This window comes from Canis lupus, chromosome 15 (genome assembly GCF_003254725.2).
Source record: "Canis lupus dingo isolate Sandy chromosome 15, ASM325472v2, whole genome shotgun sequence".
Taxonomy (NCBI): Eukaryota; Metazoa; Chordata; class Mammalia; order Carnivora; family Canidae; genus Canis; species Canis lupus.
In genome coordinates this window covers 26,635,990-26,663,926 of record NC_064257.1, presented here as the reverse complement: position 1 = coordinate 26,663,926, position 27,937 = coordinate 26,635,990, and the positions used below count along the sequence as shown (strand labels likewise).

At 36.1% G+C, this 27,937-nt stretch overlaps 2 protein-coding genes and 1 long non-coding RNA gene across 24 annotated transcripts in view; 2 read left to right on the top strand and 1 right to left on the bottom strand.

Moving 5' to 3' along the window:
- The window catches only part of LRRIQ1 (leucine rich repeats and IQ motif containing 1), a 214,991-nt gene extending 213,811 nt beyond the window's left edge, over positions 1-1,180 (bottom strand). For 15 of the 18 annotated variants that reach the window (XR_004805254.2, XR_004805255.2, XR_004805257.2 and 12 more), the window contains exon 1: positions 1,135-1,168. The gene's annotated coding sequence lies outside the window, so the exon portion shown is untranslated. Of the gene's footprint in view, positions 1-1,134 lie in introns of all 18 variants that reach the window. The other 3 variants (XR_004805253.2, XM_049094257.1, XM_025438877.3) reach the window with 3 other exon arrangements.
- On the top strand, positions 1,181-22,643 carry TSPAN19 (tetraspanin 19). Of its 2 annotated transcripts, XM_049094263.1 has the most exons (10): positions 1,181-1,420; positions 1,735-1,806; positions 8,070-8,162; positions 8,249-8,321; positions 11,140-11,264; positions 13,192-13,266; positions 16,958-17,068; positions 19,042-19,185; positions 20,453-20,536; positions 21,770-22,643. In XM_049094263.1, exons 3-10 carry the CDS (start codon positions 8,097-8,099, stop codon positions 21,836-21,838), a joined length of 747 nt encoding a protein of 248 aa, XP_048950220.1. In that variant the 5' UTR covers positions 1,181-1,420; positions 1,735-1,806; positions 8,070-8,096; the 3' UTR covers positions 21,839-22,643. The 2 variants fall into 2 exon arrangements, with proteins under 2 accessions (XP_048950220.1, XP_048950221.1); XM_049094264.1 differs by lacking the exon at positions 16,958-17,068.
- A 2,713-nt stretch (positions 22,644-25,356) lies between these two features.
- LOC125752578 (uncharacterized) overlaps positions 25,357-27,937 on the top strand; it is a 36,295-nt gene continuing 33,714 nt past the window's right edge. The window contains exon 1 of one of the 4 annotated variants that reach the window (XR_007402483.1): positions 25,357-26,373. This is a non-coding gene — a long non-coding RNA (uncharacterized LOC125752578). Of the gene's footprint in view, positions 26,394-27,937 lie in introns of all 4 variants that reach the window. The other 3 variants (XR_007402484.1, XR_007402481.1, XR_007402482.1) reach the window with 3 other exon arrangements.

The window sequence follows — 27,937 nt, the reverse complement described above, 5'->3', positions numbered from 1 at the left end:
ACAAATAAAACAAATTTTACCCATATCTTCCTCCTGCAAAGGAAAACAAAGCCAGAAACAGAACCAGTGTTAAGATGCTATCCTGTTATTAAACTTACTTAAGGTGCAATTCAAAAGATCTGCTAGGTGGAAATCATATATATATATATGTAGCTATAGAGCAGAATGCGAGGGACACAAACTTTATGGAGAAAGAAAGGCAGGAGAATAAAGGTAATGGATAAAGGTAATAAAGGTAAAAGTCATTTCCATCGTGTCTCTCTCTGCTCTTCAAATGGCCCTGTCCAACCACATGTCCAACCACATATGTGATCTCAATCTTTCGAGTAGCAATTTGTTTAAAAAAGAGTAACGGGTGAAATTAGCTTTCATAATATATTTACTATTATAATACTATATCAAAAAAATATAATAATGATAAATGTATACTATTTTAAAAGGATACTTTTGACCCCATATACCCAAAATATCATTGCATCGCGCAGTCAGCATCAAAGTCATTAATTATGAAGATCGAGGCAAAGAGACTATGGTCTCGCATCCTATGCACTAATTCTTCAAAATGGGACGCGCGCTTGACGCCCGCAGCACCTTTGGAGCTGGAGCCGCTGCAAGTGCAGCCCTCGGCGGCCCCCTGGCGGCCACAGGCCGCGGAGGTCACTGCCGCCCGGGAAATCCCCCGCCGCACGCGCGCTGCGGGAGACTTCAAGGGGACGGAGTAATAAATAAAGCTGCCCAAAGTGGGAAGTCTTGAGGAGCTCGCCTTGCAAACTGTAGCTCTCCAAGCTCTAAACATAAGGGAAGCAAATTACTTGAGAGGGTGACTATGAACCATAAAAGGGAGGCGGCGGCGGCGGAGGGGGGGGGTAGGAGGAGGGGGAAGAGGGGAGTGGAGGGAGGGACGAAAGGAACCATCACTTAGGGAGGGGGCAACAACGGCCGCCACCGGAGGCTCCCCAGACCGCCGGGGGGGGTCTCCAAGTTTTGGGGGAGCTAACTAACACCTGCCAAACCGAAGCAGCCCAGGGATCCGCGGCGCCCCGCCCGCTGGCCCGAAGGCCTGGCCTGGGCAGACACGGGCTCGGTCCGGGCCCCCCGCGCCTCCAAGCCCAGCCCCGAGGGGCCCCGGCTCACCCACCAGCCGCCGAACCCAAGGCTCGGTTGGAAGACGGCGCCCAGACGCTGCAAACAAACCGTAACCACGGCAACAGCCAATCCCAGGGCAGAGGGGCGGCTCCCTTCTGACCGGTGCCCCAGTAGGACAAACTACCTCCGCTCCAAAGTGCCCCGAACGCCGCAGCTCAGGAGCTGCCCTGAGGAGCTTGACCTTTTTTTTTTTCCAGGTTATACTTTGATGTTCAAATGCTTTGGGAAAGGATTTAATAAGAAACGGCATGTTGCTAGCGTTGCCCAAGTCGAGGTAGGCTGACCTTTTTTCTTTTTTTTTCTGATCTATTATATTTGTTACAACTAAGTGATAAGTTAGTATTACTTAGTAACTGATTCGGAAGAAGGCACAACTAATTGTGAGTTATTACAACTTGCAACTAGGTCCAGTTCAGTTGCCCACGTAAACACTTCGTTCCACCAAACTTTAAGCTTGAACAGTGACTTGCGGGACGGGAAGTTAATAGTTTGCAAGGGAAACCAATAAATGGTTTGCTTTCAGTGACAGCTGTTTATTTTTTATTTTTTTATTTTTATTTATGTATTTATTTATTTATTTATTTTTAGCTGTTTATTTTTTAAAAGACAAATGAATTGACTATCACCCTATGCCTGTGAAAAACCTCCCAAGTGTATGGGGTAAGAATTTTTAAAAATTATTATTATTTTTTGGATTTTTAAAAATGTTTTTCTAAAATATGTTTTATGGTAAAATATTGACAGTAACACCTACTGGTTTAATATAAAATTTGAATATGTATTATATTTGATATAGAAGTTAATATATTTAATGTATAAGAATATATATTATATTTGATATATAAGAATATATTATATTTGATATATATTTGAATATAATTATATTTGATATTTTTAAATTTTTTTTCTAAAATATGTTTTATGGTAAAATATTGACAGTAACACCTACTGGTTTAATATAAAATTTGAATATATATTATATTTGATATAGAAGTTAATATATTTAATGTATAAGAATATATATTATATTTGCTATATAAGAATATATTATATTTGATATATTTGAATATAATTATATTTGATATATAAGTATATATCATGCTCTTTAATTTTGACTTAAAAATTCATCTGAGTTCCTTTTTTTGTGGTACAAAATGTGAAATCTATTTTAGTTAATAACAGGTATTTCTTACTCTTAATTTTTTTTCAAGTTTGCAAAGTGTGAAATTCCAGGAGGAAGTTGCTAAGCATAATAGTAACAGATATCTGACATACAATAGAGTAAAAACAAACATTTCGATTGAGCCTTTGAAAGAAAATAGACTATTTCCTGGTAACAATTAACATTGCATGAACGTAAGAATTAATAATAGTGAGAAATAAGTAGAGCTTTGATATTAAAAAAAAAAACATGTTAGTGCCTCACTCAAAGACAATGGTTTTTTAAAATAAACGACTTCTGGTTTCAAATTTAATTAAAATTTAGGATATTTTCATTATCAAAGCCAATGCTGAAGTGCCATCTTTTTTCTTTTTTTTAGTTTAGTTTTGTTGCAAATGTATAGACTATTCAAATTCTTCATTTAAAATGCTCAGGCTCGGGGCTCCTGGGTGACTCAGTCAGTTGAGGGCCCAACTCTTAGTTTTGGCTTAGGTCATCATCTCAGGGTCATGATTTCAGGCTGGGGCCCCCATGTGGGAGTCCTCCCCCCCCTCAGCAAAGAGTCTGCTTGAGATTCTTCTCTCCCTCTCCGTCTTCCCCTCCCCCTCAAATAAATAAATCTTAAAAAAATAAAATGCTCAGCCAAAAAAATAAATAAGTAAATATTATGTTGAAATTCACACATAAAATTCTTAAGATTAATTTTATTTATAATTATGAAACTATACAGCTTTTTTCTATAGTGTCAAAACTCTGTAGGCATCAATTAGTAATAAATTAACTTCCAGAACTAATTTTAAACAGCTATTTTAGTATTCAGCTTTTTTTGAACATAATCTAAATTACTTTTTTTCCTTAAATCTTACCTTGTCAAACAAATTGATAGCGAAAAAGAAAAAGTTTTAAAGTTCTAAAGACAATCTATGGTGCATGTTACTACATCTCTTATATTCTTATGTTACTTTTTACTTGGGAGGAAAACTGACAACTCTATCAATTAGTCATAACTTAGCTATCACTAATTAATATTACTAATTAAAGAACAAAATATAACAGTTACCTCAAAGTTATAGATTATAAGTCAATTTAACTTGAAACTGTTAACTGTGCAGCATGTAGCATAGATTTACTTAATTGAAATCTTCTAGAAATTATAACCTAAAATTAAGTATGTTAGTTTTCCATAACGTTTTAACAGAGTAGGGTTTTTTTCTTTTTATTAAGTAGTTTAGTGAATTTGTTATCTTATTTTGAAAATTATCTGCAGGTCATGTTGGTTTATAGCCTATTGACCTAACACAATATATTTTCCTTAGAGAGCATGTAAAATTTATTGAAGACATACATGAAAGGATGAAAGATAACTATTTGTTCCTCTGACATCTGAGAAGAATAGGATTTCTTTGAAAATGTTTGTTGAGTAGTGAGATTACTGTAACTTAAAAACATTGTTCAACAGTTGTCTTATAAAGGAGCAATATAATTTAAATATCCCAGAGTATCATAGTGAAGCTCAAATAGCTGCCTAGCTATTTGTTTTATTTTCTTGAGGATGACTATTGCATAATAATATTTTTAATAGGTGACCTATAGTGTCGGGTTCTTAGACTTCTGCTTCTCTTTTTCCATTTAAAGCCTGTCCCAAGCTCTCAAGGTCCTTCTCCAACCCTCTTTGTGCCTCTGCAGCTGACATAAGGACCAATTTGAGTCCATCACTTTCCTACCATTCCCATCCCATTTCCCAAGCTCATGTGCACTTCTCTTGTATAAGATTACTGTACTATCACAAGATTAATAGGTAATATTTAGCCAGGTACTGGACTGAGTGCATTCCAAACATGATCTTTTCTAATTTGATTTCCACAATGATGACAGAAGTATGGTTCTCCATTACCTGTAAAAGAATAAAAGCAAATCCTTAGCAAAGCATACTTGATCTTTCACAATCTTTACTGAGTCTACTTCTCTCTAGTCTTATTTTTCATCTCTTGCCATTTTGACCCACACTCCCGTGCCCTTCACTACAAAGCTTGTGAACACAGTATTCCATGTGTTGTGAAATCTTATGTCTACCCCATTTCTGTCTGACTAGGACCTTCTTAAGCAACCTTCAAGGACTATGTCAAATTCGTCTTCTCTGAAACTTCTCAGTTCCCCTTATTCCTTGTTCCCACACCCCCAATACATAATTCAGAGTGGGCAACAGATTTTAACATTTGACCCCTTGACAGGCTATTTATTCATTTTTGTGTCTCCGTTATCCTGGCACTAAGAAGGAATTTAAAAACGATAACAAAAAGTAATTTGGCTATTATTTAACTAGTGAAAATGGCACCTGTGGATAGTTGAATCATTATAAATTGTCCTTTCCTACATTATTTGTACTATCAAAAAATATCTCTGTTATTGGACCATTAATTACCTAATCAGGAAATGAACAAAAGAAATGCCACACCAGGACCTTATTTGATTAAGTTAAAAACAAATTCTTTGTCTATAGCAAAAACAACAAACCAAAACAAAACATAGTTTCCACACTACAAATATTTAAATAGGAACTGAATGAACTTACTGTGTATCTTTGTGTTAGCACGTCTTTTATTTTCAGTGATGTTGTTTCCAGTAAGTGGTACTTGTGATGGGAAAGATCAGCACATGACCATCTCCTCTTCTGGTTCTGTGCAAATATGGCTATGGACTTCCTTGACTTGTTGCTTAGACACCCTGTTTGTTGTGTTCCAACTCTTTAACCTGAATCCTTCCAATGGTCCGAATGTTTGTATTACCTCAAAATCCACATGATGGAATCTTTATACTCTATGTGATGGTATTAGAAGATGGGACCTTGGGATCCCTGGGTGGTGCAGCGGTTTAGCGCCTGCCTTTGGCCCAGGGCGCGATCCTGGAGACCCGGGATCGAATCCCACGTCGGGCTCCCGGTGCATGGAGCCTGCTTCTCCCTCGGCCTGTGTCTCTGCCTCTCTCTCCCTCTCTGTGTGTGACTATCATAAATAAATAAAAGTTAAAAAAAAAAAAAAAGAAGAAGATGGGACCTTTAGGGGGTGATTAGGCCATTAGGGGGATCCCTCCTGCATAGGATTAGTGCTCTTATAAATGAGATCCCACAGAGCTCCTTACCACCTTTCACCATAGGAAGATATGGGAAGAAGTTTGAAGCTTGGAAGAAGGCTCTTACCCATGCATGCAGGCACCTTGATTTCAGACTTCTAGCCTCCAGAACTGTAAGACATAAATTTCTGTTGTTTATAAGCATCCTAATCTGTGGTATTTTGGTATAGCAGCCAAACGGACTAAAACACTGATGTTTTGAAGTTACCATGAACAGTCTTCTTACCAAGTAGGCTGACTTTGAGAGTATTGAGTTCTTACCCCTTTGACCTCTATATCATACAACACTATTTTAGAAAATTATTTATTGATTTCCATGAGATCGTGCTTTGACTACATCCTCATTTCATAGAAGTCTGCATTAGAAAATTAAAATTCCTAATTATGTCATTCTTTACTATAAAACACTTGCTCACTTTTTTTTAGTCTATCCCCTCCCTTTCATTCATTTCCATGACATGAGCTCCTTGTGGATTTCCAAATTTGCATAACCTATGCTATCTGTTTAGCAGCACTCCATTTCCAGTGCTTAACCACAAAGATATCTTTTGCCAATTTAAATTCACTTATTAAACATGAAATATGTAGGGTTTTTTTTCATTTTTCCCCAAATTTTCTATTGCTAATGATCACCATTTTTTTTAATTTTTCTATTCCTAAAGGAATCCTTCTGATTATGCTTGATTCTTTCTTTTCCAAATTAAGGCATATTGAAACTGCATCCAAGTGTTCTTTTTCTTCCTCTAATTATCTCTTACAATACCCTTTCCTAACTGTTGGGCATTTTGTTTGGTTCTTCTCACCCTAGTTCACTTCTTTCCTTCATCTTGGGCACATAGTTGATTCCACCTCTGGCTGAGACCTGCCATCTGATTTAGTATGTGCCAATGGAATATGAGCTGAAGGGAAGCATGCAACTTTCACCTTACTTGCTTAAAAGATGCTGGCCCGAGTTTACTCATCTCCCTTTCCTTTCTGGTGGCTATACAGGATGACACCATGAGGAAATTTGGGAGCCAGATATGGAATAGGCTGAAACAAGTCCCTAAGATGATCTAGAAGAGAACCAATTACCTACCTTGAATGGAAAGAGAAATAAGCTTCAGTTTATGTTTGCATTTGGATCCTTTGATAAAGCATGTTATCCCTGATTCTAACATGCTAATTATTGCCAAATCAACAGTCAAGTCTACGCCTCACAGTACTTCACACCAGAGTCATGGCAGTGTTCTTGTTCATGAGTCTACTTTTTCTTACTCATTCACAGAGGCCTAGGACGTTGGCCCTGAGAACTTGTGTAGGCTATAGAAGAGGATCACAACATTCTTATAGGCAGAAGTAAATAGAATTGAAGCCAGAATTAAGTATCTCTAGCATCTTAGGGAGAAACTGAAATAAAAATAAGGCAGTCTTTCTAATTAATTGTTCCATCCAAACAGGCCAGACACTGGAGGAATCTAAGAATAAGACTGGAGGGCAGAGCCTGGAGAAACCAAATGGCAGTAGGAGACTTCAAAGCAGAGAGTAGAAGCCTAGAGAGACTCCTTCTTCAGCTAGTAAGGAGAACCATGGCATTTTAGGGAGGAATGTGGCCTTGGGTCAGAGTGGAGAGGGAAGTGCATTGACTAGCCTCAGCATCTCTTATTTCTCCACTTTCCAGAGCATCCTTCAGTTCAACAAACAGATCTTTCCAGCTAGAGACAAATAGCTTCAAATTAGTCTTATTAAATCTGTTTTCGTCATGTCAGTTATGCATTGCGTGATTAAAACACTATAAACTACAATACTTTGTAAAATATGGTACCGGCTAGAACTGAAACATTGTAGGAAGAGATAAAATCCAGAAACATGCTCAGGAGAGTTAAAAACCTTCATATCTCATAAAGCATCCCAAAACCAATGATGTAAGTGTTGATTTTCCCATAAAAGTTTTAAGAACTAAATTAAATAATTTTTAATTAACACAACCTTAAGTTGGTGTGTTTCCTTCCATTGTATACCAAACTAAATTATTCACTAGTTAAATAATCTAAATCATCTCCTTAGTCATTCATTCAACAAATATCTATTGAGTAGCTCTCTGTGTGCTATACTCTGGGATTATAATGGCACACAGCTCTACTCTCTCCACTAATAGAGCTCAGAGTCTATAAGGAAAGAAAAGACAAGTGAAGAGAAAATAGAGGAGCAACAAAATGAGGTTAAGCAAAGGATTCCAAGGTGAGACCTCAATGAGGAGTCGACATTATTATTCTGGAAAAAGAGGAGGGACAGTCAGAGGTGAAGGAAAGCTTTCCAGCAAAGAGAACAAGGCATGTGAAGACTAGAAACAAAGTAAAATATTTAACTTTCTGAAAACTGCAGGAAGTTTAGTAAAGTGGCTACTGGCATATTATTCAAATGGCTTCTTGGTCTCAGCTGCCTACTGCAGATAGAGAAGACAGGCCCAGTTTCAAGATATCTTCAACATGTCCTTATATTCGGGAGGGAGAAGGGGAATGTTATATTGACAACTGCTATCAGAGGAAAAATGTGCCAAAAAAAAAAAAAAAAAAAGACATGAGTAGGCAGGATTATTTAAAGTTGTAACTGTGGTGACTATTTATAGTAAAAATTGTGGTTATCTTTTCAGAAACACCAACATCTGGAGAGAAAAAGAATGTCAAGAAAAAACAAAACATTAATTTTTAAATACTTTCTTAATCTCATTAATGGAGCGTTCTTGGTAAGAGTCTTTATTTCGTAAAGAAAATTTAATGCATTTTTATTGGCAGTCACCAAGAATATAAGCACTGATGGTCTTTCCTGTAGGTTCTTGGACTTCTACTCATGGGATTTGGTGCATGGCTGTTATTAGATAGAAATAATTTTTTCACAGCTTTGGGTATGTATCTATTTTTCTTTTGCTAAGTGAAGCGAGGCATTCCATTTTAAATAATTGCATACGTGGTTTATTCAGCAGGTGGCAGTATTTCTCCAAAATTCATTTATATTGTTCAAGAATGGAAGATTGTGGATTGTTGTAATACACTCTGGATGAAAAAAAATAAAAAAGATAATGGAGATCAACATAGTGCTTAAGTTAAATCATTTCTTTTAAAACTTAATTACTCTCACCGTTACGTGTTACAAAAAAAAATAAAATTATCCTAATATAAATGAAATAGTTGGATGCATTTAACTGAATTAAAAAACCCTTTGTTTTACCATTTTGTAGTATGCCTTGGTCACTATGGACTGAAGTTTAATAGACGAAGTGTTGTTTTCATATACGTATCCTTGGTGGTAGGGAAGGAAGCCACATTTCAAGTGCTCGGTAGCCATATGTGGCTATTGGGTATTAGCTATGTAATTAGGCAATGCAGATTTAGTTTATTTCCACTACTCAGTAAGTTCTATTAGACAGCATCATTAAATATATGACACAAGGCATGCATACTTTAGAAGCTACATTTCTTAGTGGACTTCAAGGAAGAAAAAAATACATTTGCAGGAAAACAAAAGCTAAATAAAAAGGTTTCATAGGTAATGAAGTGCTACAAAATATTGAGTAATTTAGTTAAACTTTCAGCTACATTTGAAGTGTCTGATCTTTATTCTCTTCTGTTTCTATACGTTGATTATGGGAAAGTGTCCATGATGTCTGAGTGCATTAGTGGTTTGCTCAGAGTACATGGGTGTGTGGCGATCATATGACAGCCTTTCTTTCCTTTTCTTCCCCAGAAGAATGGCAATAATAGCTTCCAGTTATTTAATGTTGACTATGTGCCAGCACTGGGCTTAGCACTTCCCATATAGTATCTAATTTAATAGTGTCGTAGTTAGGGTAGAGCAAAAGTCATTTTCTTTTTTTCTTTCCCTCCATTATAGAATTGAAAGATAATTCTCACTAACCTTAATGTACTTGCTTGTGGGGGCGGGGGGATGGAGACCCTAAACAGATAATCCGAAACTTATTCTTTAAGTTTTAGGGGTTTTTTAAATTATGTATTTAAACATTAAGTGAAATCTCAGTTAAGGTTTTAAGGCATGGGCCTGAAAATAACCAGTTCGTGGCAAGAAACTGGTTGGTTCCTCCTCTCTCTTTTATCTGCAACTTTCAGTGAACCTACTTCTTAAAAATGACTCTGCCTTTACCTCTCCATTTGTAAGAACCACCATGACACCTAAGGGTCCCACCTTCCTCCGCTTGTGTTCTGACCTCCTTTCTCAGTTATCTTCCAAATGTCACTAAAATAATCTAAGATGATCATCTAGCCACATAATATTAAACACTTTTTTTCTGGCTCCCCACTGCAATCTTTTATTCACATGGCAAATATTTATAGAGCCCATTCTACATGTTAGACACAATCCCGTGAGCTGAGGATGCTGTACTGTGCAAGGAAGACAAATGTGTCCTCAGGGAGCTTAATTCCAGTAAGGAAGACTGGATAAGAGTACACAAAGTGGGCATGATTTGGCCCCTGTAATCCTGCCCACTTTCACCTGCTTCAAACCCTAAAGTGCCAGCAAAGCTGAGTGTCCAACACACACCATGCTCTTCTGTGTCTCAGAACGCCTCTATCATTCCAGCCAAGATATTTTCAATTTCCATCATTTAAAGCCCAAGCACAGTGCTGCCTTCTCCAGCAATCTTGCCTCCCTAAACTCTCCACCCTCCTCCCCCTACTGGATTAGGTGCTCTTGTACCTAGTGATGTGTTGGTAGACGTTTAACAACTGGTTCTGGGATACAAAGTCTAGATTTATGGTATTTACCTATTTCTGTGGTTTAAATACGTAATGCCACAGTGGCTGATTTCACAGTGCCAACATGAATTGAGTTGGCTTACAGATTTTTTGAAAATGTAACAGCGTTTATGAGCCAGAACAAACTGGCTCCAGCACACCACTGTTCTCCCATAAAATCTAGGCATATTTAATTTATTTTCTCCTTCTTTTTTTTTTTAACAAATATTTGTTAGGAACTCAGTGTTCTACACTCTGTATCATAACACTAAGCATTTAACAGTCTGTTGACTATGTAAATATATGTGGTCTCTAGCACAGAGAGCTCAGTCTAGATGGAGAGAGAATAAAATATAGTTTTAATCAGGTCATTTTACCAATAAACTCAGAGTTTCATATAAGAGAAACATAACCCACACATATTAGACACTCAAAATTTTTATGAATAAATTCATAAATGTTTTGGATGTTCATTAAGCATAGAAGAGTTTACCTCAGGAAAAAAAAATTCTGCTTTCATAGAAGACAATGAAGATAAGGTGAAGGTAAAGAGATCTTCTGAAATGAAAACATTTTCTATCATGTAATTAAAGGAAGAAAAGTTGTTGCCAAGACTAAATAAGAGGGTGCCAGAATGAAGTTTTTAAAAAAGGGACACACTTGGGGCACCTGGGTGGCTCAGTGGTTGAGCGGCTGACTTTGGCTCAGGACGTGATCCTGGAGTTCCGAGATCGAGTCCCGCATCGGGCTCCTGGTGAGGAGCCTGCTTCTCCCTCTGCCTGTGTCTCTGCCTCTCCCCCTGTGTCTCTCATTAATAAATAAATAAAATCTTTTAAAAAAAGAGAGAGATACCCACACACAGAGTCCTACTGGTTTGGCAACAACTGCTGAGGGAAATCTTGGATTACTGCCTACATTATTAAATAGAATATAAACATCACTTAATAATAATTTATTTTGTGGTTTCCACAGATGAAGATAATCATTCAATAGTATATGTTTTTCAAATTTTGATTGGAACTGGATCTGCTATTGTTCTTCTTTGCCTCTTGGGTTATTTGGGAATTCACAATGAAATCAGGTGGCTCCTACTTCTGGTATGTATTTCATTTTAGTAGCCTGAATGAATTCGTATCTTCGATTTTGAGTGTCTATGCCACACAAATGAGCAATACTGATGTACTCCACCATAACATCGCAGTATAGTGTGCCCTAGGGAAGAAGGTAAATGAAGCACTTCTCCTCAAGAAACTTCTAGGTAGAATGTTCTTAGTGAGTTTTTCATGGATCAAATCTGGACCTCTGCACCTACACACTTAGATATTACTTTTCGACACAGAGTCAATAGGAACCCATATCCTAGGGTTGCCTAGGATAACCAAACTTAACCAAACTTAAGAATCTAAAGACTGAAATCCAAATAAACTGTTAATGTCAATAAGCAATGTAGGTTAGCAAGGAAAAGAAAACATGTCCAGGACTCAGCAATTTTCTCCCTGTGGGAATGCCGTGTGGGAAGCTAACTTAAAAGTGAAGTCACAATTTATTATTGAACAAAGAGAAATATAACTGCTGAGAGGACCAGACGCTGGCATCTGGCTTGCACACTATGTCTTCCTAGCCATATAACATGAAAAGGTAAATTATAATTAGAAATATAGGCCTAATATGAACCATTTACCAGGCCTGTAGTAAGTATAGATCACAATGCGCAGACTCAGATGAAATATAGCTTTTTAACATTTTCTTTTTTTTTTTTTCTGTGTGTCATGAAACACACAGAGACACATAGAGAGAGGCAGAGACATAGGCAGAGGGAGAAGCAGGCTCTCCACGGGAAGGCTGATGTGATGTGGGACTTGATTCCAAGATCCCAGGATCACACCCTGAGCTGAAGGCAGATGCTCAACCACTGAGCCACCCAGGTGTCCTGGTAACTTTATTATTTGAATATTCCCTCTGGCAGAGGCTCTTTGGGCAAAGCTGGAAGCCACACTTCCTTTTCCCTCTGGGGTCTTAGCACTCACTAGAGTGATGCCTGGAAGCCCAATGCTAGACTCTGCTGCTCTGGGAGTGTTCAGGCCTCCAGGATCTGTCTCAGACTCTTGTTAGTCTAAAAAGAGATCTCACTTTCTCTTCTCAACTCCTACCTTTCTCTTGTTCCAGAACATTTAGCATAATTTTTTCATTGAGCTTCTAATTTTGGATCTGGAAATCAGGACAGAAATGGCTTATAGGAAAATTTTTATTTTCTCCTTGCCATAAATTTCCCTTTAGGCAAAAGAAGCACAGAGCCTGATACTGGTATAAAATGGGAGATGAGTAAGGAAAGGGGAAACTAGAGGGAGAAAAACAGCTTCTAAGCTTCTGCCTTATGGGATTCAAGTATGAATGGACGATGACTGAGCATAAGACCCCATCACAAGGAATGTACATAATACCAGGACCTGAAGCTAAGACACCACACTCTTGTCTGGACGCTCAGATGAAGGGCACTGCTACTTTTGCAATCAGGCCACTTTTTCTATTCTTCTCTGAATTTACCAATACTTTTCTGATGGATACATTTTTCCTTTAACCATGTTAATTCACATAGTCAAGTTATGGGCAAATTTTATAGGTCTAAGCACTATTCTTTGTCTTAAAGGTGATTTTGCAGACCCCTACTCCAATTGAATAGATATTAGTCTTGCAGTTTAACTCTTCAGGGTGGTTTATTGTGGTCTTTTAAATTATATACATATATAATTATATATATATATATATATATATATATTTTTTTTTTTTTTTTTTGAGTGAGAGCATGAGTGGGATGGGGCGAGACAGAGAGAGAGAGAAGCAGACTCCCCACTGAGCAGGGAACTGGACATTAGGGCAGGGTAGGGGGGTGGGGAAAGGGAACTATCACTTCCTCTGTGTACTTTAAGATTGTATATTTCTTATGATATGCCTTGTCCCATCATTGAAGCATCTAAAATACATATTAGAAACACAGTTGCCATCTCTGTTTTTCTTTTGTTTCAGTACACAGCACTGTTAATGTGGGCCTTTGGTGTTCAGGTTGTGTTTTCAGCATTCATCATCATAAAGAAAAAGGAGGTATGGAAAGATCACCTTTTTACTTGAAATGTAAAGAAAACTGTATATCTTAAATTATTGAGACCTATGAGCCTATATTAAGAGAAAAGGTAAAAGTCTTTGGAAGTGGGGGAGATTTGTTGAAGTACTACAGAATTCTATAAGGAAAGGACCAAGGGTCAGAATGGAAAGATGGACTAGAGAAATTTGTCTTCAACTCAGCGGAAGATTGAGAATGTTGTAAATAACAAAGAACATGGGGAAAGAGGAGGTGATACTGCGTATAGGGAATCCAAAACTGGTCCCAGCCAACTGTAGCTACCACGAGTGACTCAATTCTATTTTTCTATGTAGACTGACTATATATATATATTCTACTTCTTTAGTCTTGTACAAATTTGAAATTTTGTGATTTAATTTAAATGAGATGAACCAGGGATCCTGGGTGGCTTAGTTGGTTAAGCATCCAACTCTTGGTTTAAGTTCGGATTATGATCATAGGTCCTGAGATCAAGCCCCACATTGGGCTCCCCACTGAATAAAGAGTCCGCTTGAAGATTTTTTCCCTCTGCCCCTCCCTGCACAATCCCTCAAATAAATTAAAAAGTCTTTAAAATAACAATAAATAAATGCATAAATAAGTATATAAATAAGTGAGATGAACTGAATAATTCCTGTATTTTGCACAGGTATGGTCATGAGTGATATAATTAATCACAATAAGATTTATATCTATCAAATTAAGTTAAAAATAATATATTACCTGAAAAAAAACCTTTTGGAAACAAAGCTTACCCAGTAAGGTCAATGATTACTTTCAATTTTTAAAGAAATGTCATTGTTTCAGTATAGTCACAGTCTGTCTTTTTTTAAAAAATATTTTATTTATTTATTTATGAAAGACACAGAGAGAGAGACAGAGAGAAAGAGAGAGAGAGAGAGAGAGAGAGAGAGAGGCAGAAGGAGAAACCCCTGCAGGGAGCCTGATGCAGGACTTGATCCCAGGACCTGAGATCACACCCTGAGCCAAAGGCAGACACTCAACCACTGAGCCACCCAGGCATCCCACAGTCTGTCTTCTTGTGTCATGGGAGATTGTCCTGTAGTGAAAGAGCCTGGACTTGAAGTCCTAGAGATCTACAGATGACTAGTGCTCAGCAAGCTACTTCACAGCCAAAAGCCTATGTCTTCATCTGTACAATATGGTTCCTACTTTCCTCCTGTATAGAGTGACATCAACTGATGACTTAAACAGTTTCTTTTATAGACTAGCTATTTCATTTGCTCTCCTTTGCTTGGCTTCTATCCTGGATATCTAACCACCCAGGACTTACTGTTAATGATCTGACATTTAGCACTAAAATTTCTGTGTATGTGTGTATGTGTGTGTGTGTGTGTGTGTCAATACAGAGTGTGAGTTCTATGAAACTATGCTTATGACAAAGCACTTCATCCCAACTTATCAGCCTCTCACTTGAGGATCTGATGATAGAACTTGAATATAACACTTCAGGATCTTTAGCACGTAAATTTAGTTTATCAGTGTTGTTCATACTCACTTAAGAGTTATTCACATACTCATCTCTACTTAATTTAAGAAACAGAATGACTGTTTGAGAATAATTACCATGTGCCAGAGACAGTGATAAGCACTCTATAGGCATTACAGTTTTTATCCTCACAACTCCCAGAGATGCATTGGTTGGTCCTACTTTCTAGAACAGGAAACTGAGGATTTGAGAGAAGAGATACTTGCTAAAATATATCATGACCAAATGATAGAGCCTGAATTCAAACACTTATTTACTGAACCTAGAACTAACAGCTTTGTTCACATTGATTTTTCTTCTACGTTCATATTTAATTAAGCTCTTAGGAGCCTCTAAATCTTTTATGGCACTTACAGCACCCAACAATGTGGGAGGTGCACTAGGGCTTCAAAGGATGTCAGAATAAATAAGTGTGAGGGAATTTCATTTATATAGCAGTCACAGAGATTATATATGAAACTCTTAGGTACTAAGATGTGATTTATATGCACTCTGGATCTACCAAATAATGCTTTAAAATATTTTATTTATTTGAGAGAGGAGAGAGAGGGAGAGAGAGAGAGAGAGAGCATGAGTGGGGAGAGGAGCACTGGGAGAGGGAGAAGCAGGCTCCCTGCTAAGCAGGGAGCTCTATGCCCCAGGGTCATGACCAGAGCCCAAGGCAGATGCTAAACCAACTGAGTCACCCAGGTGTCCCACTAAATAATGCTTTAGAAGGTAAATAAGAACATAAATCTGCCCCTTCCCCACAATATAAAATGGAAAAACATTTTCTATTCTAAATAAAAATTGACTTAGAGAAAAAGTTAAATAAATAACTTAGAAATTTAGATAACACTTTGCATTATTCTAATCTTCTTAAATGGATTAGAGCATAGATATATAAGTTAACTACATAAGAGTTTAACTTGTACACATGGTTCAATTGTTGTAGTATTTCCACCAGTAATTTCATTTTCATTATTCAAAGACAGCATAATACAATGAGAAACCAGTAGCCTAGAGTTCAAATGATCATATTGAGAAGTCCCAGTTCTTCATCGTCATTCATGTAAAAAAAGCAAATAACTAAATTATCTGAGTATCTAGCTCTTTGTTCATAGTAATATCTGTTCTTTTTACCTTTAACTTTAGCTATGAAAGTCATATAAACTTTTAAATATGTAAGTAAGGTACTATTAAAATCTACCTCTGCAATATCTGTATTTTGAAATAGTAGTTTCCTCCCAGACTTTCAAATCTGATTGTTTTTGTTACAGTATTTTGAAAGGATAATTTTTCAATGAAAGTCATAATTCTTGTATAAATATACAGTAGGCACAGGTCAACGATTTTATTTAGGATCTTGATTAATGTAGGAACCGGTAAGAAATCAAAACCAGTTTGAAGGAGTGTCCAAAGAGAAGACACTTATAAAGGCCGTTTCTTAATATATACAAAACGTGGTTGGTAGGGGAGATACCAACTGCACCCCACCAGGAAAAATTCATTTGTATTCCTCTGACAAAGAGTCAGTTGTCTAACTATAACTTCCTACAACTTACAAAGTTGTGAAGTAAGTTAAAAACTAAAACAGGTACAGCCTCCCATAGAATAAGAAGACTCTGAAGTTATACTAAAGAAAGCCCAGTTTCCACTGAATAGATGCTCAGTAATCCTTTTTGGTCCATTTCAAAGTTTTTCAGTTTTTTCTGAGGGTATAAGAAGAAAAACAGAATCCTTAGACATTCAGGAGAATAGCCCATAACTCTCTCCCTAATCATAAAACAAGTCTCCTATATTCCTCCTATAGATCATAATGCAAAAAAACAAATGCCTCAGCACTTTCTGAGATTGCTAAAAATGTTATAAAGAAGAAAAAGAAAACACAGAGCAAACTGACTAGAATACTCCTTTATTAGGAACCATAAGGAAAGTTTCTTCCAGATTTTGACTTTACTTTTCTTTCCAAGTTTTATTTAAATTCCAGTGTCATATTAGTTTCAGGTATAGAATTTAGTGATTATGTACACAGTGGGATATTACTCAGCCATATAAAGGATAAAATCTTGTCATTTGCAAGGGCTAGAGGGTATTCTGCTAAGCCAAGTAAAATAAGTCAGTCAGATAAAGACAAATACCATGTGATTTCAGATTTTGACTTTTGATGCAATTTTCAACAGGTTCACCAAGCATGGCATGATAAAATTGACTTAATCATTAGTGAGTATGGATCTAAAGATATGCCTGAAGACATACCCAAGTGGACTGTTCTGAATGTTTTACAGAAAACAGTAAGAAAAGAATAACATAAAACTAAAAATTAGATGCCAAACCTGGTCCCTGGGGTAAGGAGGAGACAGGGAAGGGCAGGAGATAGGGTCAGAGGAATGAGAGGTTCTTGTATTTCTTCCCCACAAAACTGGGTGGAATAGCACTGTTCCCACTTACAGATCTTGACTTTTATCCTCCTTTTGTAACTTAAATCTCCTATTCTTGGTTAATTGATGTGCATTTTAACCTGGTTTCACCTGTAAAAGTGGTCTTCTCCCGAGTGGGGTAATCTTCCCTGCTGCACCTGTGGGAGAGAAGTCTGAGCACAGCGCTTGCTAGCACCAGAGAAGCATAGTGGTTACCATTTGAGGTATCCATTTGCCTCATATGAGCTTTTTGACCCTGGACAAGTACCTTTATTAATTTCAAGTTTCATATTAGTAAAATGGACAGAATAACCCTTACCTCTGGTCGGCAGGAATAAATGAAGTAATATATAGAATCTATAGAAAGCCTTGGATCTGGAACTAATACTTGTTAGCTAACATTATTAGGATTATTATTCTACAGTTCAAATATATCTAGGCAGGGCATAAGAATGGGTATTTTCAAATACCATATATTTCAATGGTATTTCAAATACCAATACTATATAAACCAAATGGTTTATATAGATCAGCAGCTGGAACATAGTAAATGCTTGATAAAGAAAACAGCAAGCATTGGCATAGTACCAGACCTTTCTGGAAGCACTTTGCCTGTATTATTAACTCAATCCTTCAAACCCAATGAAGAACTATTATCCTCATTTTATAGATAAAGGACAGTGAAATTTAGTAACTAACCCAGAGTCACACAGTTAATTAGTTGGTAGAGCCAGGATTCAATTCCAGAAAATGTTGCACTAGATGTTATATTCTTAACTACTATACTAGGTGCCCCACATAAAATATTATTTTTGGTGTAATAATTATAGATGCTCTTACTAGTCTTGTTTTTTCTTGGATATATGTGATGTGTATGTATTACTTTATTAGATTGCATTAGGGCTGACGGCAGAGAATCAAACCTTCCTATGGAGATAAATTGATAAACAAGATAGCAGCTTAATGTATGACATCAGTATTATTAATAAAAATCTAGTTTATAGTTCCCAGTCACGGGTATACTTGAGATAGCACATATAGCTTTGATCAAACTCATTTTCAAAACCCAAACTCTAAAGCATCATTTAGTCATGCAACATTTCCAAAATTGTTGGTACATACTGTGACATAGGCAGTACTGATGCTGTAACTTTCAATAACAAGTTTAGAAGCAATGAAATATTCATTCCAACCTTGTCTTAAATTCTTGATGACAAATACATAAGCTGATTCTTTTACATCCTCCCAATTCCGCTTGACAGGATTAGAAATGAGGTGTTTCTTAGATATTTTATTGCTTCTGTGGCTATTTGCCTTACCAACTTTTTTGGTTCTCCGTGGCCATTTTTTTACACAATGCAAAACTTGAAAGTTAACATCTTACATTGAGTCTAAGAGAGTAAAAAGAGCCCCGTGTCTCTTTACATATATTAAATACACATTGCAGCATTTGGGGGCTAAATATAAAGAGAGCTGCTATAGTGAGGAGGAAGATATGGCTGCTGTGATCTCTCTTCTGTCTTCTGGCTCAAACATAGTTGGTAGCCTCAGTAAATCAGGCATTTCTTCCATCCTGGGTTCCTTTAATGATAAATTCTTATCTAACAATTTCATGCTAACATAGCCCACTTACATTTAAAGATCTTTAGTTCTGGTTAACATCAACAAAAGTAGCCACAAAGTAATGGATTAAACCAACAAAAGTATACTTATATTTGTAATTTACTACATTCCAATGGAGAATAATAACTTTTCTTCACAAAAACTACTTTAATGTGCATGGGAATCATAATTAACTGCATTTTGAATATTTTATAGTAAAATTCATAGAATTTCTTTTTTTTTAGTTGCAGTGTTGTGGCCAGTACAATTATACAGATTGGATAAAGAACAAAAATAAAGAAAATTCAGAACAGGTGCCATGTTCTTGCACAAATTCTACACTAAGGAAATGGTTTTGTGATGAGCCACTGAATTCAACTTACCTAGAGGTAAAGATAAGGCTCTCTCCAAGTGTTAACGGTGTCTTTTTTATTTTTTCAAGTCAACTTAGAATTCTGAGCAAAGTTTTATATAAAACAATGTTATTTATAGTGATTAGGTTCTTAAGTTACTTTATGAAACTGAACTCATAATTAGATGAATAATTATTATTTCAGGTATATAAGAAACAAATTAAATAAACTTTCTGGGAGTATGTCATCCAAGTGCTCCTGGAACTTGGGATACCATCAACCTTTTTCTCCAATCCTCTTTCCTGAATCCCTGCAGATTGGCAAATCTCTTTTGGCAAATTTCTGGTCTATAGCATTGGTAGGGGAGCTGCAGTACCAGAGGTAAAGAGGTATAAGGATTGGCAGAAACTAAAGGGAAGGGAGCCCAGCAATGACACAAGCGGTGTTCAGGTAAATGTAACAGAAGCAAGAGTAGGGGTTCATCTGTTGCTTACATGTATGGGATATTAATAAATGAGATTTTCACCGCAATAACTTCTAATACTTTATATAGTTTATATGCTGATGTTATTCTAATCATAAGATGCATTTTTCAGTTACATAACTCATTCACAGATAAATAGAGCATTATGTTTTTTAAAAAGCTTCTCCTATTTGGGAAACAATCATTTTATTACAAACAATCATTTGTATTACGTACCTTGCTATATTACAGTAATTTGTAGAAAATTAAATCCCTCTCTAAACTTAATAAATTTCTGATTTTGGGTCACCTGGCTGGCTCAGTCAATGGAGTGTGCAATTCTTGATCTCAAGTTTGTATGTTTGAGCCCCACATTGGGTGTAGAGATTACTTAAAATTAAATTTTTTAAAAAAATCCTGAATTCAGTTTTATGACAGCATCTTAGCAGCTTTAAAAGTAGTAACTGAGATGTCCTGCTGTCATATGAAGTTCTCTGGACTAAAAAGTATAGTCTCCAGTTACACATTGACTTGCTTTTTAGACTCTGGTAAATCACTCTCTCTTATATTTCTTCTTTGTAATAGAATTATATATAAGACCATTTCTGGGAAGCCTGGGTGGCTCAGCGATTGAGCATTTGCCTTTGGCCTAGGTTATGATCCCAGGGTCCTGGGATCGAGTCTCACATTGGGCTCCCTGTGAAAAGCCTGCTTCTCTCTCTGCCTATGTCTCTGCTTCTCTCTGTGTGTCTCTCATGAATAAATTAACAAAATCTTAAAAAAAAAAAAAAAAAGACCATTACCATCTCCAAGTCAGTCTAAATAACTTTTTTTCCTTAGGGTTGTGAAAATAAAATCAACACATGGTATAGTGATAATGCTTTAACATTAATTGGCATTAACTTTGGACTTTTGGCTTCAGAGGTAAGCTTTTGTTCATATGTTTAAGGGTAAAATGTATTAAATAGAAACCATACATAACAAACTGCAGATGGAGTCCTAATCAGACAAATTAATACAATAAGAGTCAGGATCTTGAGACTATTCATATTCAGGAGAGATATAGATCCTAACTGGAGGTAATATACCTAAGTCAGCCAAATGACCAGTTTAATAAATGGTCATCTTGGAAGTTAGTGATTTCATTGCTTTGTGATAAATATAAAAAACACTTCATATCTTAGCTGTGGGAGCCCATGTCGGACAGTCTTCTTGTTGGCAAACTTTGGTAATCTAGACCCATGTTTTACATTTGTAAATCTACTATTCACTCATATACTCATTCATTCATTCATTCATTCAATAAATTTGGAGGAAGGGAGAACATTTACTGTCAGGTACTGTGCTAGCTGTTAGAGATACAATGGGAAGCAAAACAGACACACTCCATGACTTGCAGGGTGTCAGCTGCAGAATTGAGATTCAGAAGCAGAACTTCATTCTCCAGTCTCAGTGAAGACTGATGAAAGCAGGGGAAGACTATAGATTTGAAGAAACTGTGAGAGTGAATACATTATTACAGTGTAGACTATAACATTGCAATGAATATATAATGCATGGTTTGATCAGAACAGGATACTGTGTTTAATTCTATGTTGATCCACAATGGCATTGACCTAAGGTTCCATAAATTCCCTTCAACTGGTAATAGTTAGAGTCTCAGAATAGTGATTAAAACATTCTCATCTGCATTAATACCATTCTTTTGAAATGTTTATTCTCCATTGTGTTCATGCTGAGGTATTTAAGACAAGACAATGCAAGATAGTACCTAGGGTCCATTTTATTATCTACCCTTTGCACACCATCTTCAACGATCCTAGCACAAAAAGAAGAGGTTTTGTAGGACTAATGACATAGATGATGAACTAAAACGAGATGAGCAGTTCAAGACATTTAGTCCAATGATAGCCCATGTAATTAAAATGGAACTATTAGTTAGTCCTTCTATAAATGAACTTGGACAGCTGGGTTGCTCTAGAAGACTCTTTTTGCAGACTTCTTATTCACAACCATATGTAACTTCCTCCAAAGTTTTTCCACCCTCTCTGATCCCTTTTCCCTAAACAGCATGCATTTAAGTGATCGTAAGTGTTAACCTGGCAAATTGCTCTTGTTGATTATATTTTGATCTTTTGTCATTTCCTTTTCTTCCAGGTTTTGCAAATCTTATTAACTGTTTCTTTCTTCAGACACATCAAGAATAGAATATACACAGAAGTGTGATCCTTGGATTTTAATTTGCCCAGAAGAAACCAGCTAATTCTCAAAATAATCACATAATGTTCTTTTACTCCCCACCCCCAAAAAAGGTTTTGAATTACATTAGTTAAGTTTAGGACTTATTCAAATCAATGATTATATGTAACATAGAATTATTGAATATTATTATAAATCACTCCATGAAATTATTATTAATTTTGTTTTTCAAAATAGCAAATTCTGCAATTCAGAATTTTACCTTGAGTTATTTTTTGAATTCGGAGGATATCATCATATATACTGAATTCAAAATGTGATGAAGTATTGTTACATGTTTTGAGTTTCTTATATAGAAAAGTATACCTACATTCTGTTCAGAAAACCCTAATTAAGTAAGCAATTATAACATGTACCTTACATTTGCAAATTTTAAGAAAACAACACTGATTTGGGTGAGATTTAAAAGAAAGGTTGAAAATCTTCATGACAATGACTTCTGTACTGAATTAATCATTTATTTCTGTCTTCTGATTAATATTCAAGAGTGGATAATAAACTCAAAATTTTAGAGATTTGGGTATACTTCAGTGGAAGTAATAAAATATTAAAATTACAATGAATTTTGAACTGTAGCAAAAATGTCTTAAAAGATCACTCAATTCCCATACTCAACTGGTTCCTCATTTTCCTTAAATTTTGTTCAGTGCATGCATACACAATTCCCTGAAGGATATAAACATAATCTACCATTCTATTTTCCTAAAAATGATGTTGTGAGAACAGAAAAAAAAAAACCTTTGACAAATAAAAAGTGCTATATAAATGTGAAGCATTATCATATCATTGTTGTTCTTTATAGCAAAAATACTGCCTTGACCTTGAAGAAATAAAGAAAGGATCCATTAACTGGATATCCTACATTGCTCTTGCTCCAATAGAAGGCTCACTAATTCAATCATATATCTTTTCATCCATCTGTTCAGTACACTGCAGATTTCAGAGACCTATGAACTTTTTAAAAGACAGTGCAATAGGAAACAGAATAACCATGTTCTCTAAAGCAGCCTATAAACACACATGCCTTCATTTCCTTAAGAAAGATTCTTTGGGGAATTTTTTACACTTTATTTCTATTTATTTTAAAAATTTTACTGATTTTAATTCCAGTATAATTAACATACAGTGTTATGTTGGTTTCAGGTGTACAATCTAGTGATTCACCACTTCCATGCGTTACTCACAGCTCCCCAGGATAAGGGTAGTCTCTGTCACTGAGACTCTTTGCAACTCCAAAGCCTCACTCAGTGCTTGACGAGGTAGGTGGCCACCACATGCTAATGAATTTTAATGAGTCAGATTATTCAGTATGCTATCAGATAAAACTCAGCTGCCCTTTTAGATTGTCTTACTCTGACTGTATTCAATGGTTTTGATTTCATTTGGCTATCATAAGTATAATCTGTCCAAACTTGTTTAGTAAACAGTAGCTGCCAGCTCAATTAGTCACTGCCACCCACATCTCATTTCTCCAGCAACCCGAATAAGAGGCGTTGGCAAAATTTTTTCTAAAAGGATTTCATTGAAACACATTTTTAATAGAATATTGCAGCAGAAATACTATCAGGCAGGCCTAAGTGTTTGTTGAATGTTTGCAATATTTGTGTAATATTTTTATACCTTTGTTTTCTTTTTCTGATCTTAGAGGAGTATTTCTTCAGCATGAGAGTCCTTGGCAAAAGGAAAACACAAAAATCTAATCTGTTCACTACCGTGATATAAGGCTGCAAAAAAAATAAATAAATAAAAATAAATTTTAGGGACATCTGTATGGCTCAGTCAGTTAAACATCTGCCTTTAGCTCAGGTCATGATCCAGGTCCTGCACAGTAGGGAGTCTTCTCCCTCTCCCTCTGCCTCTACCCCTCCACCCTCACTCATGCTATCTCTCACTTTTGCACACACTCTCTCTCAAATAATTAAAAAACATCTTTAAAATTTTTTTTTAAATAAATTTTTAAAAACCTATTTTACACCACCTGTTATTTATCATTGTTTAGTCTCTGTTAATTATTTACCTTCTGTATCCCTTTTTATCTTTGAAGTGACCCATTAGATGAAAGAGAATAATGGCATATTTGTAGTAAATCTATAAATATTTATCGAGTAATAATGGATTTTTAACCTTATACAAATGATAAAACCTGAGAGAACAGAAGCTAATACTTGACAAATTAGATTATAGAGATCAACAATTTGCTAGTATTCAGAATATTTGGAAGAGCAAAAAGAAGTGTTTTTGTACCAGAGCTTTATAATATGAAAACAGAGTATATAATCATTTTTTAATATTAAAACTTATTGCATTCAAGTACAATAGATAGTTCTCTGGATGTCTGAAAATATTTATGGAATGAAATATACAGAATTGCTGATTTCCTTCATTAATAGTTCATTACAGTTTGTTAACAATTCTAACAGTTCTTTACAATAACAACAGTTATAATAGAGAAAAAAGTGTGAGAGATACTGGACACCAGCATGTCTGTAGAATATCTACAATATTTTAAGAAAATTCAGAATTTGTTAAATATTTGTGTAAATAGCACTTAAATTATCATATGTGGTGGAATTAGAAGATATTGTGTGAAAAAAATGAGTCATTTTGTGATTAATTTTCTAAGGTCTAGACACATTAAAATGTGGACAAATCAGATTTTGTAATTAATATTCTAATGTAAGTTGTTTACTATTTTTCACTTTATTTCACTCAAGAGGAAATGGTAACTCTTTTTTTCATTTTGTTTTTGTTTCTTTTTTTTAAAATTTTTTTTTTAATTTTTATTTATTTATGATAGTCACAGAGAGAGAGAGAGAGAGGCAGAGACACAGGCAGAGGGAGAAGCAGGCTCCATGCACCGGGAGCCTGATGTGGGATTCGATCCCGGGTCTCCAGGATCGCGCCCTGGGCCAAAGGCAGGCGCCAAACCGCTGTGCCACCCAGGGATCCCTCTTTTTTCATTTTGTAATGTATTGCTATAACTATTAAGATTCCAAAGAGTAGGAAGTATTAGGAAATATTTAAACAATAAAATAAGATTTAACAACAAAATCAGCAGTTTTCAGATTGTATTGAATATACCACTATCTAGTGTTTCTAAATACTAGCAAATGAAAAATGTAGCACGACACGGGCTGCAAATTTAAACCAATCAAGATAATAAGAATTTCTTCTGTATTAAAAAATGCAACAGTTGTGAAAGGTCTAGAATGATTCTACAACAAAGTTTGGCAAACATTACAAACAACTTCAAAGTGAAGTATAAACAAAACAGTCATAACATTGGGAAGGTTATTTTTTTAAGTCTGTATGATTTGAAGACACTGATTTTTAGTGTTTATTTGTATGTCTAGTGGTATGTGGCTTTTTCAGGTGTAAAACTTTTCTTTTAAATCCAATCTGTTTGGATTACTATGAGATGCCTGAAACTGCATTTAAAAAAATAATTCTTTCTAAACACAAAAAGACAGATAACCCTGAATCCCATGACACCAATTTATTATAGATTTATATTATAAATTTACAGTATCGTGTATTCATCCATATTTATTAAAAACATTACCAGCATCATTTTTCCATCTTTCAGTTTTAGTCCATTTCAAAGTCAACCAATTCTTTTTCTATAATATCTCTGATATTTCTCTTCCATCTACCAGATGTAGATTTGCCATCAGAAAATTCAGGCTTTCAGAAGCCCAACCTATCTTTGTTTTGTCTAAATTAAATCCAAGATCCCCAATATCACAACCATTGCTGGGTGGTCCCTCCCATTCCCTAGGCCTCTATGGGAAGATTCATGTGTTGCCCAAAGGATGAAAAAGAACATCTGGGTCTCCTTTAGGCCTGTACAACCATCACTCCATAAACGTTTAAGATGGGGATAGGCTAAGGTTTGCCCAATTCACTTGAGCCACTCTCTTTTGCAAGACTTGCAAGAATGTCTTGCATTAAACTTTAAGGTGTGAGGGTGTTTTACAGGTAATTTGCTCTCTGCCTGACACTGTAGTCTACATGTAGGCCAGCTTTGTGATTTGGTATCTCCATCATTTCACAAGCATACATCAAATATGAATTTAAAGAATACAGATGCTTCTTTCACTTGAGATCCCAGACTCAGAATAAAAGGCAATATTCTTTCCTTATAAAGAACACTTTTCTGGAGACCTCTGTGCAGAAAAGAGTTAGCATAACAAGCCCGAGATGGCCTGTCCTTAGAAAATCCTGCTTGCAAGGTTACCTTTGGCTTGTACCTGGGAACTAGGCTGGCAAGCAGATATAAAGCTTCCTTTAAATGATAAGAGTGGTGCATTGTGCAAATAATGTGGTATATGCTGAACACTTGCTCTGGGATTCTAGAATTTAGATGCAGAATGTGTCTATGTGGCCAGTCAGTCCCCAATTTGAACCTTGGATGTTGAACATCTGATGAACTTCCCTGGTAAAAAACAAACTAACAAAAAACTTCATACGTGTTCGTCACAACCCAATGCTGGAGAGATGAGGTGTGTTTTTTGTGATTCAGGTAGGGGACTCTGGAAAGTTGGTGCCTTGTTTCTTCCAAACTTATGTCCCCGGCCTCTTTCCCCTTTGAGAACTCTGCTTTTTGTATCCTTCCCACTGTAACAAAGTGTAGCTGTGGGGAAAATTAGGTACTGAGGCCATTTATTTATTTCTTGAATAAATAATAAGGCCATTTATTGAATCACCGAATCAGCTCGGTCTTGGTGAACCTCAACACCCTCCCCGAAAAGGAGACTTCTATTTTACCAAAGGGCTCGAGGCCACCTGAGATCTAGGAATGATGCTGTCACGACAAGAAATGTATTACCTTCATCCAAAATATTTGCTTTGTATATTTATCCTGGCAGCTGGTGTCATTACTAGTGTACAACCATCTTTCATTGCCAGTCTTATAAACCACCAACAAAGAAGTCACTCAATCAGTCTGAGCTCACCGCATTCTTCAAATAAGTTCTTCTGCTCTTCTCCATGTCTCTGTCCATTACCTTGAGTGCCTGCCTCCCATTGGCAGAAACCTAATGTCTTTGAGGACCACAGAGAGACAGGAGTGGGGTGGTTAATGCATGATTTTGGAATCAGATGGTCGAGGCTCACATCCTGCCAGATACTAGCTATAACCTTGAGCAAGTTAATGTTCCTTTCTGTAGCTTAGTTTCCTTATTTGAATGCATATAGTTAAAAAGTAAAACTACAAAAAAGTGGTACTACTCTGTTAGGATTAAATATGTCAACATTTGTAGAGTCTTTAAAACTGTACATAACACATTGTAAATGAACATTATTTGTGTATTTGTGAAATAAATAAATGACCCTGGCTTTGTAATTACTCTGAAGAATATATTCTACTGGCTTCCTAATTGCTCTGAGGAATGTACATGGTGTGCCCCTGGCTGAGATTGATGGAGCTGGCGTGACAGGGTAGACATTGAGAGGAAAGAGTGTTTTCATGTTTCATTGCTAAGTCACTGAACTGGCTTTCTTGTCTTCTGCAGTAGTAGATAGAATTAGGTAAATTGTTCTGTTCCTAATTTCAGGAATGCCTTGGGCGGGGCAGGGGGGGGGGCACTATTTTAAAAGCTCCGGAATAATTTTACATGAAAATCTGACACTACCAATAACTTCAAAATTAATTGTGAAAAAACAGTCATAGAATTAAGAAGATTGTTTTTCAAGTCTGAAAGATATTGAATATAAAAACTGAATTTTAGTGTTTGCTTTTGGTCCTATCATGCTTTGACTTTGAGTCATAAATTTTTTTCTCCTAAATACAACCAACTAGAGTGGTTGAGCCTCTTGGCTCTCTGACCTCAGAAGACTTGAGGTGAGATTAGAAAAATATCTTGGCATCTGTGCTACACTGTTTGCCACCCTGCCCACGGGTCCCATAAAATCAGCTCTTCTACCTTTGCAGTTTTTCTAGTTTCTCATTATCTCCATGTCCCTACTATCACAGCCACCTCTTGTCCTCACCTCCTTTTTAAATTTAATTAGGTTCATAATTCATTAGTAATTTCTTTACAATCATTCTTTTTTCCCCCTTAATCT

Bases quoted from the DNA above. Each gene is read 5' to 3' on its own strand.
- TSPAN19 (XM_049094263.1), top strand. From the start codon at position 8,097: ATGTCAAGAAAAAACAAAACATTAATTTTTAAATACTTTCTTAATCTC. The intron at 11,265-13,191 runs GTATGTATTTCA...CTTTTGTTTCAG, and splicing joins TCAGGTGGCTCCTACTTCTG to TACACAGCACTGTTAATGTG. The intron at 17,069-19,041 runs GTAAGAAAAGAA...CTTTTTTTTTAG, and splicing joins TGAATGTTTTACAGAAAACA to TTGCAGTGTTGTGGCCAGTA.